The 16,528-nt window shown below is 37.8% G+C and overlaps 1 protein-coding gene across 1 annotated transcript; it reads right to left on the bottom strand.

Annotated features, from left to right (window-relative positions):
* Positions 1-2,789: 2,789 nt before the first annotated feature.
* NUDT21 (nudix hydrolase 21) lies at positions 2,790-16,472 on the bottom strand. Its single transcript, XM_061138541.1, has 7 exons — positions 16,206-16,472; positions 12,443-12,643; positions 11,525-11,588; positions 7,216-7,305; positions 5,643-5,718; positions 4,852-4,966; positions 2,790-3,071 (listed from the first exon to the last, which is right to left on the bottom strand). Exons 1-7 carry the CDS (start codon positions 16,319-16,321, stop codon positions 3,050-3,052), a joined length of 684 nt encoding a protein of 227 aa, XP_060994524.1. The 5' UTR covers positions 16,322-16,472; the 3' UTR covers positions 2,790-3,049.
* Between the last annotated feature and the right edge of the window lie 56 nt (positions 16,473-16,528).

Here is a 16,528-nt window from a genome sequence, read left to right as displayed (position 1 = left end):
CTTGTATCACAGTCAGAGCCCACTAAGCCTCTTCTGGCAAATGCAATATGCAAAATTTCATGCTCTTGGAAGTGGTCTTAGTGAGGGGCATAAACTGTTCCAAACACTATGAATGGGTGAAAACATCAAGTTTGAGTAACTCCAAGGAGGAAAATGTATTCCAAGCATTTCGTCTCAAGTGACTGAGCAGGTACTTTAAAAAACAGGCATTAAAAAACTGAAAGCATAAGAGTCACACTACTTAAGGAAATTTTAAGTGAATGGCTGGCTGGTTTGCACAATCTGAGGAACTCCACCTCTCACTTCTGACTAAACATATAAGAAAACAGACTGGCTAGTTTGGTTATGTTTGATCCAAATAAAATACTAACTCAACAAAATCCTTAAACGTAAAAAAGGAATTACTGCACCACACAATGCTGTAATAATTACATGGGAAGACAACGATAAAAAGTAAAAAAATCTTTTAACTGCTGTCAAAAGATGGATTCAGACACAGAACTGTCATTATGCTATTTTAAGTATCACCCACTTTAAAAAAATCACAAGTATTCATCACATAGAAAAAACCACAAATTTCACTTTTCTTCAAAGGGATGTCAATCATAAATATGATTTAAAACATTTGAGTAAAACTTTATTTTTTTCCCCTCAATCTACTGAATACTTTCCAATGCCATTTAGTAGTTTTATGTAGAATATGCACTACTTACTCAGCGAAAAGAACACAGCATATATTCTAATTATACAATGCAAAAGGCTTTCATTTACAAACCTGGAAAACAAGGCATTCAAACATATAAGTCATTTAAAACTAGTCAATATTGATTATGTAAATAATTGGAATGAACATTTTAAGACTGTTAGTTCTTGAAGAAATGATAAGAACTTACATATCAAAGTGTTAAACAGTACCCCGGTACCCTCTTTCTAATGGACTACCTCAAATTTGAACTTCCCCAGTTCTATTTTCATCAGGAAACCTAACACGAGAGCATTGGGATACAATTATAACAAGTTCAAAAACAAGTTTTAAAATGTGTTTGTATTATGAATTTTAACTCAAAATCAGGTCTACTATATTTCAAGGTTAGGAACTCCAGCTTACTATTTTTCTCACGTAAGCTCCAAGGTATGGATCAATCAAGCACTTATACTACTGGAAGTAATGATCAAGAAAGGATTCCTAGGTCAAAGCTTGAGTTACAAAAGAACATGAGTGGCCTCGAACTGGATGACGTTTCAACTCTAACACTCCTTACTGACAACACTTCACATCACACCACGAAAAAGTGTGCCTCTCTTCACTTTCCCCAAAGGGCATGAGCTAACACACCTGAAAAGTGGTCACTGTAGCTTTCCAATTGGAGGCCAGAAACAATTATGGAAGGTTAGGCTGGAGATCGGGCCAAGTCCATCTCTGCCTTCCCCAATCTTGTAGGGTGCATCAGTGAGCTCAACAGTAAAATTAGTTAGTTAGAACACGTGAATGTGAAGCAGAATGGCAGAACTGTTATACTTGAAGCAGGGGGACTATCCATAGAGACAGGGGCTCTTTCAAAGGAGATCCCTGGTTATTTTTGGTCCTGGAGACAGGTGCTCACCTATCAGTAGGCACAGTTAGATTCGCACTATTCGATTCACAACTGTGTGAAGGTTTCTTAGGACCTCACCTAAATAAAGTTTAATGTTTAAAATTGCTCAGTTGCTCTTGGTCTGATTTTCTCAAGCCTAAATAGGAAGAATATATGATGTATCTTTCACATCACCCAACATTTAGGAGAATAGCTCTGTCATCAGTACCATAAAGATGTACAACTAACCAAAAGTTTATTTCTATCTATGAAAAACATAACTAGCAATCTATTTTAATAGCTGCATCTTATAAGACTTCCTTTACACTAAACCTACAATCAACCGTTTATAATAAGGCATACACAATATACTATTAAATAGTAACAAGGCCAATTCTTTTGCCTTAAGAATTTTTTTTATTCCCTCAAATTTGATCCTAATTTAACTGCGCTTTTAGGATTCTTAAATTTGGTATTTTTCTCTTAGGCTGACAAAATCTAATTCTGATTATTCCAAAATATATTTGAAAAGGCTTTATGTCACTTTTTAAAACCAAACTTTCATCTCGTTGGCTATAACTCCACATTAATTGAAATAACAAACTTTATAATCCAAGAGTTCAAAACCTAACAGACCCACTTTTAGAAACTTCCTTCACAGATCACCATTTCACCACAGCCATAAAAATAACTAAGACACATAATTTCACAAGAGCACAGATAATAAATACTTCTATTATGGGGGGGGGGGGGGGGAGGTTAATTGAGCCCTGGACCTCTTTTTATATCAATTCCCACGACTTTCCCCGACCTAGTCAATTTTAACAGTTTCCTGTATGGCTAATGTCTGTTGCTTGTGAAATAAGGTCTAGCTATGCTGGTATAAAATGTACTCATCAGTAATATACTTGGAGTTCTGCTGTGATATAACTCATAAAGAGTGTAAAATTGGTATAGCAGTTGCACCTTGGATTCAATCAAGCAAATGTAGTTCCCCAAAGTAACAGACGATCCTCATCACAAAAATCTACAACATGGTCTTGGAAGTATACCCCCAAGAATGGTATCAGAGTGAAGAGTCCCACAGGCTTGATTGACCTTAATCTGCCATTATATCTTAACATTCACCTGCCTAGTTGGGGAAAAGGAATCCTTGGCTGTAAGAATTTTATAAGTTTAATGTGAAATTAAAAAACAAAACAACAAAAAAACAAATAGAAAGAAGTCCACTTTCTTTAATGTTGTACAAAAAATATTTGTGTAGAACCAAAAGTAAACTGAACAATATCACATTTGTTTACAGCACAATCTAGCTTTTCATATTAACTTTACTATTCAGACAATAGAAAGTAGGTGGAAATTTCAGGACTGGGAAAGAGAGAACACCAAAAAAAAACTTCAGGGACGTTTACTCTCCACTGTGCATAGCTGTGCTCACAGAGACGGCTTCTCTTACTTCTCTGCTGTGCAGCAACTCAGTTGTATATAAAATTGAACCTGAATTTTTAAAAGAACAATATCTTTATTAAAAACAGTATTATTTACATTTTTCCTACCTTAGATAAATTTATCTGGACATTTAAACTCTCCCTTGATATTTTGGGCATTTTCTACACGGACACCCTTTTCTTCCACTTGTCACATCTTACGTTCAATGCTGCTCGATACTTATAATTTTAAAAAATTCTAATAGTGTAAGTTTGATCATCCACTTTCCTTGAGGGAAGCAGACATTTATACCTCCTTGTATTCTGACCACCCAGCCCAATTACTGTTACCTGACTGTGTTTAAATAAATGAATAACATGACTTTTCTCACATCCCATACTTCAGTGTGTAACCCATCAACAGACCAAAGCAGAGGAACAAAAGAGGAAGTCTGACTTCTGAGCCAGAACAGAAAGACCAATTTCACAGTAAACACACTTTCACAGAAGGCCAAGATCACAACTGAAATTGTTTTTAAAGTAACATTTGTGGAATATTACTCAGCTGTTAAAAAGAATTCATTTGAATCAGTTCTAATGAGATGGATGAAACTGGAGCCCATTATACAGAGTGAAGTAAGCCAGAAAGATAAAGAACATTACAGCATACTAACACATATATATGGAATTTAGAAAGATGGTAATGATAACCCTATATGCAAAACAGAAAAAGAGACATAGAAGTACAGAACAGACTTTTGAACTCTGTGGGAGAAGGTGAGGGTGGGATGTTGCGAAAGAACAGCATGTATACTATCTATGGTGAAACAGATCACCAGCCCAGGTGGGATGCATGAGACAAGTGCTCGGGCCTGGTGCACTGGGAAGACCCAGAGGAATCGGGTGGAGAGGGAGGTGGGAGGGGGGATCGGGATGGGGAATACGTGTAACTCTATGGCTGATTCATATCAATGTATGACAAAACCCACTGAAATGTGAAGTGATTAGCCTCCAACTAATAAAAAAAATAAATAAATAAAGGTAGGAATAAAGAGATCTAAAAAAAAAAAATAAAGTAACATTTGTTAAGCACTTACCTGGCATTATTCTAAGTACTTTATTATGTGTTATTTCACTTAGTCATTATAAATCTATGAAGCTGGGTCTACCATCCCCCTTTACAGGTGAAGAAATAGGTATAATAATTTGTCAGAGACCACACTGCCAGGAAGCAAAGAAGGTGGAATTCAAATCCACACACTGACGGTAGAATCCATATTATTAACCACTATGTTATTCTATGAGTCCTATCTGTTATTGACAAGGACCTCAACCAGTACAAGTCAATTGAAAAAACAAAACAACACATATTTCTCATCACTCCATCTGCCTTAAAAAAAAAAAAATTAAACTCCATGTAAAAATTCAGGACTTAATCCTACATGCCCCAACTTGGACCTGAATAGATTTCCCAGTGAGTAATGAGAATACTCATTACAACAAGAGATTCAATTCTCCACAGTTTTATATACATAACTCCCATCATATTTATTATACATTGTCAACTACGATTTTACCATCTCTTCTTTGAATGAAGATTTCAAACTTACCTGTGGAAAATAGCAGATATGGAGAAGAACAGATACACAAATACCAGAATGTCATGCTGCAACTTAAGGTCTGAGGACACAGTCATCTTTGGCTTAATCTACACAAGACCTAGGGATCCATCTACTGTCTTAGTTTCCTTGAAGACCAAAATTTATGAACTATCCCTCCTCAAGTGGCTTGAATTTTTTTAAATCCGGCAGCTTAGATGAAGCAAACACAAAAAGCCCAACTTTCCATACCTGCTCAAAAGCTGGGGGAGACTAGAAATGATGGGTCCATATCCGGGTGCATTGTCATACAGTTCAAAGAGTGGTGCAGCTACCAGCTTGTAATTTTTAGGGACTGCAAACAAGGCTAAAACAAAAACAGTGTTCATTGGCTAAAATAAAAACAGTATTTGTTTTCTATACTTCCTTAGATCATCACTGCTTCTACTTCACTAGTAATCATCAATTTTACATTTGAGAAATTTCTGAGGAAAAAAAAAATTCTCATTAACACATTCTGGTGGTCTTTTAAGCAAAGGTCGGTCACAGCTTTGAAATGGACTCTAAAGAAATCCATGCTGTTAACAACCAAGAGCACCTTACGAGTGCTGGCTCTGGGAGAAAGGGGAGAAGACCCCTGATCTTCTAATTTATTTTGAATTCCATTTTAAAAGTATCAAAAACCAGAGTAATTAGTTGTTAATGTGCACAACAGAGCTAAAGATTCTATTAAAAAAAAATTCAATTCATCTGTCTCCTAAAATTTTCAGTTTACCACAATGTGAAAATCAATACCAGCAATTGAACAGTTACTAAAAATACTATAGTCTGATATTTTTGGCTCTAGTTACTTACTCTTCCCCTGTAACATAACTGGTATATGCAAGAAAAACTAGGTAATTCTGGATAAAAATGGTATGTGTTTTTAGTTTTATGATAAATCCCCAAATTCAAGTAACTTGAGGAAAAACACAAATAGAGGTACCCTTGAAATTACACTACAGAAGTTTTTAGATGTCTGCCTTCAAAACAAAGTAACTTACCTTTCTCTTGAAGCTGAACCAGAAACAACTTCTTATGTTCCTTAGGTTTTGTAATATGTGCAGGAATATATGGGTACTAAAATAACAAGAGAATAATTTGTAGTTGCCAAGACATCCCTGACACCTCCCATGCCTCCACTGACCAACTTTTCCCATTTCAGACTCTAAGCTCAAGTATCAGGCCTGAAGACCAACTTCTTTATAACCCCAACAGAATTTTAACATGTACACCATGACTTCATCTATTTCTCACGTGTTTATCCCCCAATACAGTGTAAACTGCCTGAAGAAGAATCCTTTCTAGTTTTCCCTTTATCTAATAGATCTGGTACCTAACGGATGAACTAATAAATGCATGCTTTAATAAATATAAAATATCAAGCAGTAAATGATTCAGTCGCAGAAACTACAGGTTGAGAAGTTTAAACACAATGAAATTTGACATATTTATAATAAAAGTTCTTTTAAAAACATAGCATTACAAAGTTAAATTTGCTAGAATCCTGATGCAGACCATGTTTACTAAATAAAAAGTTTAAATACAATGAGGTGCTCGATAGGAAATTTCTCCCCACAATCACCACACCCCCAACATGGGACAATGCTGCAGGAACACTGGATGAGCGGTCTCTGTCAGCTGAACAAAGTCAAATTGTTTGTGAAAATGGAGACAACATTTTGAAGAATGTAAAGGAAGAAGAGAATTACAGAGGGAAGGTTGCTACCTGAGAAAGAAGAATTTTACACAGAGAATTCCAAAAGTCTAAGATAAAGATTTCTTTTTCTTCTCCTGTGCACACATAATGAAACCTCTCCTACATCTCCCCATAATACATTCAGAGAAGCCTACTTTCCTTTCTGAAGTATTTGAGGGCAGGGGAATTAAAAAAAAGTGCTAAAAACAGGCGTAACGGGAAAGGAAGATAAAAACAGAGGCTGCCAAAAGGAGGTATCAGCACCCCCATTTCTGTAAGAAACTTGTGCAAAGGGACTAAGTATCCTTCCCATAATGATACAGCTAAGCAATGATGCCAGGATCCAAGGAGTCTATCTAACTCTTACCTAACTGGAAAAGCCTATTTCTCACTGTGCCATCCCAACGGAACCTAAACAGTCCTCCAACTACACTAATTCCATACCAGAGCCATTCCTAGGGATTAATGAATCGAGACAGCTAGCTACCCCAGGCTTTGGAGGTACCTTACATGACCATGAAAACCACGCACACTGGCCATCAGAGATCCAGTGAGGAGAGCGTGCTTCAAAACAGCCAAAGTGTGGACAGCAGGGACGGAGCAGTCAAAAGGAATAGGATTGCTGAAGTATGACCATGAGCTAATTGGTGGGGGTGAGTGACAGCTAATGGGATTTGTTCACTTTTACTATGCTATTTCTGTATATATTTGAAATTTTCCTTTCAAAGAAAAAATGCTTGGCTTTTATTTTTTAATTTAAATTAACGAGAGAAAAAAGGAAATTCCAAGTCAAATTCTATTACGAACTTTCTAAATGGCTAGAATTAAATCAGTTTCCTACTTCCCCAAATGCCCAGCAAATATAACTGAACACTGACCTGAGGAGGTTCAAAATTTGGTCTCCACCAGTTGCCAATGCAGTCATCAATGACCCAGTCCTGCAGGACTCCATCTTGACGACCCAGTATCTGTCAAAAAGAAATGACAGAGCCGGTAAACAACTAAATATACATACAATGAATATCCTTCTTCAGTGAAGAAGGTATTTTTTACAACACTCCTAATAGAGACAAATAGCTAATATGTCCCCCATATAAATTTCCTTTCTGTAATTTATCTGTGTCATTCTGCCCAAGACATAAACTATTCGTTCAAAACTGGCAAGCTAGCAACAACATAATGATGGAGGACCAACCCATCTGTTCTAGGTCTTGGCACTGAAAACCAAAGATTAATTGCCTGTATCAGCCAACGGCATCCATCAGTTTTCTAGCATCAACTACAGCTTTTATAAATCACCCACCTAACCAAGCTACAGAAATAAGTATGCAAAACTCAGTTTTCATTTCTATAAATCTGTATATCGTAGATTAAATTTAACTTAATCAGAGCTATGCTCTACATATTTTAAATTAGCCAAAAATGGTTTTACAAAGTTCATGATGAGAAAGAGCAGTTAACTGTCCCACTTTACCATTCCCACTGGCTACAACTTTCAACTCTTAGCCGTTTGCCCTCCTGATATTTGCCTCCATTTTTAAAAACATTCTTCTTGTTTTTAAATAAACTGTTTATCTCAGTTTTAGGTTTACAGAAAAGTTGAAGCCTAGAACTAGGGAAGCCCTAGAACTCCAGCTGTGAATCAGAGCTGAGAGCATGTACAGATTGAAGAGACTTCCCAAATATCCCAGAGCCAGTTTTCCCTACTATTAACATGTACATTAAGATAGCATATTTGTCACAACCAAGGAACCAACACCAATAACCTTATTATTAACTGAATTCCATATTTTCATCAGATAACCTTCATTTTTACCTAATGTCTTTTTTTCAGTTCCAGAATCCCACCCAGGATATTACATTATATTTGCATTTCTCCTTAGGCTTCTCTAAGACTGACAGGTTCTCAAACTTTCCTTATTTTTGATAACCTTCACAGTTTCGAGGAGTAGGAGTTAGGTATTTTGTATTATAGAATGTCCCTCTATTAGACTGAGATTTCAGGTAATTGGGGAAGGAAAATCATAGAGGTAAAGTTTCATTCTCATCACATCATTGCAAGGGTACATTCCATTAACATGATTTATCACTGATATTAACCTTGATCACCTGGCTGAGGTAGTATTTGTCAAGTTCTCTACTGTACTTTTTAATAGTTACATTTTTAACATTCTTTTATGATCATTTCTTGATTGCTTTTCATTTTTAAAAATGTTTTAAAAAATTTAACACCCTCTACTGTGGAACAAGACTTAAGATCTTAAAACCATATTCCCCACTCATACCTTCTCTTCTACCATGCTCCCATTGTCAGTATTTAAATCAATATTCAGTATTTAATATGACTTGGTGAATCAGCAGAGCATTTACTAAACTATAATTACACATCCCTACTTGAACAACTATCCTTTCCTTCAGAGATAATAACTCATTTCATTCACTATCACTAATTCATTCCCCACATTCTCCAAAAGAACTTAAATTTCTTCTCAATTCAAACATTAGTCTATCAAATATTATTCTATTTTTCTAAGAGACATTTTTCTATCATCCTGCTTCAATCTGTAGTTGCTCTCAGCCCTGATTCACAGCTGGAGTTCTAGGGCTTCCCTTGTTCTCTCTCCTGTGTTATTAGATCCTCTCTATATTCTTAACCCGGCCCCTTCTTTCTTTGTTCATTCTTTCATTTTGGTGGTGAATATCCTCCACTAGCTTCCTAAAAAAAGGTACAAAAGACATCACCTTTTTAGAAACTCTGCCGGGCTGGAAATAACTTTATCAGCACACTTGACTTATAGTTTGACTAGATAAAAAGTCTCAGATGGAAACTATGTACTTTCAGATTTATGAAGGTATGCTCCATGATGACTTAGCTTCTGCTATTGTTTCTGGGAGGCTGATGCCATTTCTGACTTTGATGTTTTTGTATTTAACCCAGGTCTACCCATTCCTTCTCCCCAACTTTGGAAACTTTCAGGATTTTTCTCTTTACCCTTTTTCTAAAGAGAAGGCCAGTAGGTCTTTTCAATCCAAAAACTGATGACTAGGTTTGGGAAACTTTCTTGAATTACTGCTTTGCTAATTCCTTTTCCTCTGTTTTATTTATCCAGGTTAGATTTTAATGTTTAATTGAATTATAGTTGCTTAACAACGTTTCAGGTGTGCGGCAACCTGACTCAGTTACACATATAAATACATACATATCCTTTCTCAGTTCTTTCCCATTACAGGCTATTACAAGATACTGAATACAGCTTTCTGTGCTGTGCAGTAGGTCCCTGTTGTTTGTACAGTTTATACTGACCCTTTTCTCTTACCTATGTTCTTTTTGTTCTACTTTCTGGTAGATTTCAACTCAATTTTTTAACTCGCTACTGAATTTTTAATTCTGCCTTGTAAAAAAATTACTCATGAGTCCTTTTTTGTTGGCTATGTAGCCTTTTCTACTGTTGCTGTTACTGTGTAGAACAGGCACACTGTTCTACAGATACAATATCTCCTTTTATCACATCAATAATATTAACTACAATTCTGCTGATAACTGAATTTTCTGTTTCTGCTAAGTTCCCTTTGCTTCTTTTGCTCTTTTCTGTTTAGAAGTTTTCCCCAAAAGCCCGGTGATACTGGTGACCTGCTCGCAATTAAGGGTAAAATAAGCTGCGTAACTGACAACTCTGTGTACATAAGTGACAAGGCTACCCTAGTTCTTTGGGGAGGTTTCCAAATATTATCTATCATAAAAGTATTTTATGGAACTCTCCATTTTCTCCAGGGGGAAAAAAAAAAGCCACCCTCTCATCTTCAGCCTGCTGTGTGTCAAACTAGCTGTTAACACTATCAGCCGAGCAAAAGTCTCACTATGTAGGACGTAACCTCACTTACTCTCCCACCTCCTTAACTTGTCCATTGCTTAGTGTTTTCCAATTCAACCTCTATCAAGAATTAACCAGCAGCCAGTCTTTGCCTAAATGTAAAGTAGGGAAGATGATCTAGGTACATCAACAATCTCATGCAGACTGCCTGTCAATTCAGCTTTCAGTCCATGTACACCCCCTCTTCCACAGGCACCCCCAATTCCTAAGCTTTTCTGATGTTCTAGAGTGCTGAGTCCTTGACTACCCTTCTGGGAGGCTGAGGTTTTGACTAAGTCAATTATGATTCGCTCATCTGCCTTCTACCTTCAAACACTTTTTCCTTGTTACTGTCTCATTTTACACTCCATCAACCTAGTGGACTTTTATCTTTCTAAAACCCCTTTAATGTTTTTTGGTGGAGTTATAAGAAAAAACTGAGGTAAGCAGGTAGGTCCAATCTACAGTATATAAATGAAAGTTCAAACACAGCACAACATTTAAGAGTAACAATGCATTTTAGAAATACTAAAAAGACAAGTCAAAGTGGAAGAAATACAGGTTTTGTATTTTTTTGTATTAGTTTTGTATTATTTTTTTGTATTAGTTTTGTCTCTTTTCTGTATTTTCCAAGGATTTTGCAGAGAATATGTATTAGTTTTGTAGCTAAGGGGGGTTGATGCTAAGAAAGAAAACTATTCAGCCTACAATCTCAAAAACCTCCAGCATCTATATGCATCTGGCCCCACGTCTTTACAGACAGACATTAGAACAGCTTCTAAAAGTAGTACAACCTGGGCAAAGCCTAACAGATATGTGCAAAAATGAAAATAGGTATGTAACAGGAATCACTGTCCTGTCAAAATTCCGACAGCTACTCTGGAATAAAATCACCTGCATTCAAATCTCCAGCCTCACCACATACTAGCTGTAAAACATTAAGGAAGCTACTTGCACTCTCTGTGCCCTAATTTATCAGTAAAACAGGATTAATGGCACCCACTTCCTAATGCTGTTATGATGTTTAAACGAATTATGCATGTAAAGCACTTAGAACACTGCTTAGCAATCAATACTCAGTAAATGTTGTTTTATTAACCAATATTGCTACATCAACTATTTCAATGGAAAATAATGCTATGACAAAGTATAAGTTCAACTTACAGAAAATAAACATTGTACTAAGACTTTAAGATTTATGTGTTATTTACAGAAAACTAAATATTTAAGATAAACTCATCCTTTTCAAGGCATAAAAAAATCTGACTATGCATTAAGTTGACGGTATTTAGATGAGCATTAATGAAATCATCAAAGTGGTTAAACAGAAAAATACCTCTGTCATTAAGCGTTTTAGTCCTTCAACTTCATCTTCTCCTGGATTAAGCTCACCACCAGGTCTGTATAAAGGTTAAAATTTCAGCTTTCAACTTGTATTAACAATTTTCGTTAACAGGAACAACACAATAATTACTATTTCTATCAAGCAGCTTTGTAACACATTTCGGTGTCACATAAGGCAATTAAAGCAAACAAATGTCAAATGGAGGGGGAAGAATGTGCCAGAAAACTGAATTCATGTTCATTCACGACATTCACAGTACATAAACCCTAGTCTTAAACAAAATATGTACCACAACATAAACATCAGATAGTTGCTGGAAACCAGTACATCCCAATTTTTTCTCTCTGGAAGTTATCTAGTGGTAATGGAGTCTAGAAATGCCCAGAGAGCAGTGGACCCACATTCTCTAGATCTGAAGAATGCGGCATTTTTAAAAAAAATTCCCAACTATTTGAGAACACTCTTTTTGGTACAATCTAGTCAAAGAGTTGTGGACTAAACATACTGAGAGATTTATAAACTTGAGAAAACTAAACAATCATCTATGAAAATGTAAAGCATTTTAAGAATAGGAAACACTATTGATCCTAAGCAAGAAATAATATCAGTTGTTCTCAGTAATGCTACAAAGACATCTAGAAATTGAACTTGGACTCGTTTTGTCTCATAGGGCTTCTCTCAAGCTCAATCATTAGCATCAATGATACACAGAAAAATGAAGATTTCTAGTTAGACAATAAATGAACACTGCAATGGAGAAAAAAAATGCTTTTGAGTTTCTCTTCTCTTCCAAAAGACTCCAGTAACAGTCATGTTTGTTGAGACAAATGACTAAAAGCAAAAGCTGTATTTTAAAGCTGCATAAAACAGCTATCTTATTAAAAGTTGTTCATTTCCAATGACACTTACAATTTGAAGAACGTTGTTCCCAGCTGTAGCAGTAACACATGGGGTAGCCGGTGCTCATGGACAATCAAAACCCCTTCTACAGTCCTCCTCATGCCAATTTTATCAAATTCTTCCCTCATGCGCTGAAATCTGGCTGCAACAGAGCTGTCCTTCTCATAGAGGGGCTCTTTTGTACCAAAAGTGTAATTGGTAAGAGGGTACCTGTGATCCAAAGACAGATATCTGAAAACTGTAGACCATAAATTACTAGGACAGACACCAATCACATGAAACCTTGGTAAAAAGTGTGTATATATTGCACTTAGAGACAAAGAATTTGAACAAAATTAAACAACTAGTTAATAAGACAGCAGAGATTAGAATCTAGCTCTCTGGACTCCAAAACCAGAGCTTTCATTAGCTCAAGCTGCTACTTCCTACTTGAACTCTCAAGTATAGGTGACAGTATCCTTAAAGCTCTTATATGCATAGAGGAGTGGCTATCTGAGGAACTGGCGATTCTCTGGTTTTAGATGCTAACACTGTCAACCTGGCTAATGTGCCGTTGGGCTCCTCTACCAATCTAATCATAAATTCTATTAATCATTGGTGCTAATGGCTGATATCTTTTTCTACAAACTGAGCCACCACTTTCCATTATCTCCCCAGTTATTTTCTATTTGTCCCAGTCAACTATCGTCAGAGTTTTCTGGTACCTTTCTTCTTCAGATGAACTTTTCTTTCCCTTCTAAGATGTTGAGCCTTCAGCATTTCTTCTATTCAGTATCTTTATTCTTCCTTTCTCGTCATTTCAATCTTTTGCTGACTAGATGTAATATAAACATTCTCTACTTATCAAGAATTCAAAATATAACATATTGAAAAGTTTTCTTCTTGCCTAGTAAATATTTTTTCCTTAAAAATAGTTTAAAAACTTATTTCATCACAGGTACCACCTTGTAACCCTTTGATTATAAGACTTACAGAAAGCAGCCTTTGATTATAAGCCTATGGGTAAGAATGCTTTGGCCACACTTGCCTGTCCCCAACATATCTTGTCTACCAAAACACCTTGAGTAAGAAGTCAACAACTACACAACTAATCCACTAAGCTATTCTTAGAAGGGGAAACAAATCAAGGTTGCCAAAATTAAAAAAAAAAAAAAAATTAATCCCAGGAGCCAAATTCCAGGCATAAGTGAAGCAGCGCTAAAGCAACTAAAATAAACTATTTCCAAGGTGCTCTAAAGATTTTAGGACCTTCCCCAGTAGACTCAATGCTAAATCTAACATCTTCACCATGAGTAGCAGCAACCCCACACAGCACTTTGTGCCCTCCGGTTAAAAAAAAAAAAAGGCTTTATATACATTAACATTCAATTCTCATCACCTGAATTAGAATTAAAGACAGCTCTAATACATCTCTATTGCAAACCCAGCTCTCACATCAAGAGATGCCATTAAGATGAAATATAAGACTGTTCAGCTGTGAAGTCAGTGGCAGCCCAGACACATCTGTAGTATTCCCATCCTACTGTGAGCTTTGTAAAGCAGGGACTACACCTGACTTCCTCACCACTGTCTACCCAGCATTAATCCCAGTGCCTGCTACAAACTAAGCATTCATGCAGTATTTCCTCATAAAACACACTGGAGGAAAGATAACTTATTTTCAATTTAGGCCATTACTCAACCAGGTGAACTGAATTCACAACACAATTCTTTCTGAATACTGTGATCATACAGGAGAGAGAAAGTACTGCAAATCCATTAACTCATAACTTTAATGGAGCAAAAAAGGAAACATTTTCACCAAGTTAGTTCAACATAATGGCCTGATGCAAAACGATCGAATAATCAAGTTAAAAGCAAGGTAGAACTGTGAGCACTAACAATAACAACCAATGAAAGTAATACAGAAGCTGTGCTTTCACATTTTTTTAAAAAAACACTTAACCTTTTCCATTTCATGGGAATACTAGGAGGATTTTTCTAAGGTGTGATATGAAATTAAAATGCTATTGTAATAGCTAGAAATATTAACTTGTATGTGTATGCTTAGTCCTTCAGTCATATCCAACTCTTTGCCACCCCATGGACCACAGCCCAACAGGCTCCTCAGTCCATGGGAATTTCAAGGCAAGAACACTGGAGTTGCCATTTCCTCCTCCAGGCGATCTTCATGACCCAGGGATCAAACCTGTGTCTCCTGTTCTGCACTGGCTGGTGGATTCTCTACCGCTAGTGCCACCTGGGAAGTCCATTAACATATACAGTATCTACTACTTCTATGAAGTGAAGTGAATTCGCTTTGTTGTGTCTGACTCTTTGCGACCCCATGGACTGTATAGCCTGCCAGGGTCCTCTGTCCATGGGATTCTTCGGACAAGAATAATGGAGTGGTTTGCCATATCCTTCTCCAGGGGATCTTCCCAACCCAGGGACTGAAACTGGTTCTCCCGCACTGCGGGCGGACTTTACCGTCTGAGCCACTAGGGAATTTTATTACTTGTATACCATCTACTAGCTCCAGATTTCATAAACCCAACATTTTTATTACCTAAATTTCCATCACCTGTTCTGTCAAATAAAGCAAAGCCATCTTTTCAATTTAAATCCCTTTTGAGTAAATTTCATTTATTTGAAAATAAAGTAGAGAAACACCTAATGTGCCCTACCAAAACACCAGAATCAGTAAATCCTTGCATCCTTTAAATACTGACCAACATAAACTGCTCATTTTCCTCCATTAGCTCGGCACCATGGTGCCTCTCAAACTCTCAAGAATAATTTTTTTTTTTTTTTTTAAGAAAAAGCATATTGCTAATTTCTTGAGCAAGACATAGACCAAATTTCAATTTCCTGACACAGATTACTTTTGAGAGTGGCTTCGAAATGCAATGGCTTAAAGCGCTTAAAAAATAATATGTTAAAAGTAAAATACAGCCCACAATGGGTTCTCTGGAGCTACATTTTGGTAGCTCTCCAAGGACTGAAAGAGCTTTCCAGGTGGCTCAGTGGTCAAGAATCCGCCTGCCAGGCAAGAGACGCGGGTTCGATCCCTGGGTCGGGAAGATCCTCTGGAGAAGGGAATGGCAATCCACTCTAGTATGATGGCGTGGAAAATCCCATGGACAGAGGAGCCTCGACGTCTGCAGTCCCTAGGACGCCGAAGAGTCAGACACGGCTTAGAGCCTGAACTACCACCTCCAAGGCCTGAAAGCCCCAGCCCCTTCCCAAAGCCGGGGCCTCCTGGCTGCTCGGATGCTGTCGCTGAGGCGGCGAGGACATGTAACGGAACATGGGGTAAGTCAGACAGCTCTAAGCAGATGAATAAAATGTATTCAGGAGCCGAAACTCAATAAAGCAACAGAGGAAAAGACTAAGCCTGCGCGTTATAGCTAGATCTCGAAAGCTTACTGTTAAAGCAAAGCCTAAACGGCAAAAAACGATACTACGTTATACCACTCACAGCAAATAAAAACACACAAAATGCCATATAGGCGCCGTTAAAGGATAAACACCACGGTTTGCGGCTGATTATCTCCACAGACGTGGGCAAAGAATGAGTTCAAAGCGTTTTCCTACAATGAATGCAGGGGCATGGAAACAAGCCATCTTTCCAGGAAAGGGAAAACCCTCTCAAGTAGGGCTCTAACCTGTGGCGCTGGAGGGTAAGGAAGAGGAGGCCGCCGAGGGCGCGCCAGAAGACTGGAGTCTTTAGGGGCGCTCACGGCCAAGGGGATGCAGACAGAACCGCGCGCGAGGACCAGGCCGCACTTACAGGTTGATGGTGCGCTCCAGGGTGAGGGGCTTGGTCTGCTGGATGTACTTGTTGCCGAACTGGGTGACTCCCCGGGGCCAGCCGGTCTGCGAGCGATTGGGCGGCACCACGGACATGCTGGCGAGCTCGGGCACTAGCAGCGAGCGGAAAACTGGAGGCAGTGAGACTTCCCCAGCAGCGGTTACCTGCGTCCCACTCAGCGGCCGCCGCCGACCATTAACAAGAGAACGCCGAAGGAGGCGTACGGACGCCGGAAGTGCACCCGGAGCCTCTGGCGGCAGGAAGTAGAAAGGCGGTTTCCTATCCCCAACGACCCAATCACT

The sequence above is a fragment of the Dama dama genome, chromosome 4, assembly GCF_033118175.1.
Source record: "Dama dama isolate Ldn47 chromosome 4, ASM3311817v1, whole genome shotgun sequence".
Lineage (NCBI taxonomy): Eukaryota > Metazoa > Chordata > Mammalia > Artiodactyla > Cervidae > Dama > Dama dama.
The sequence above is the reverse complement of the archived record's forward strand: the minus strand, read 5'-3'. Positions and strand labels throughout refer to the sequence as shown.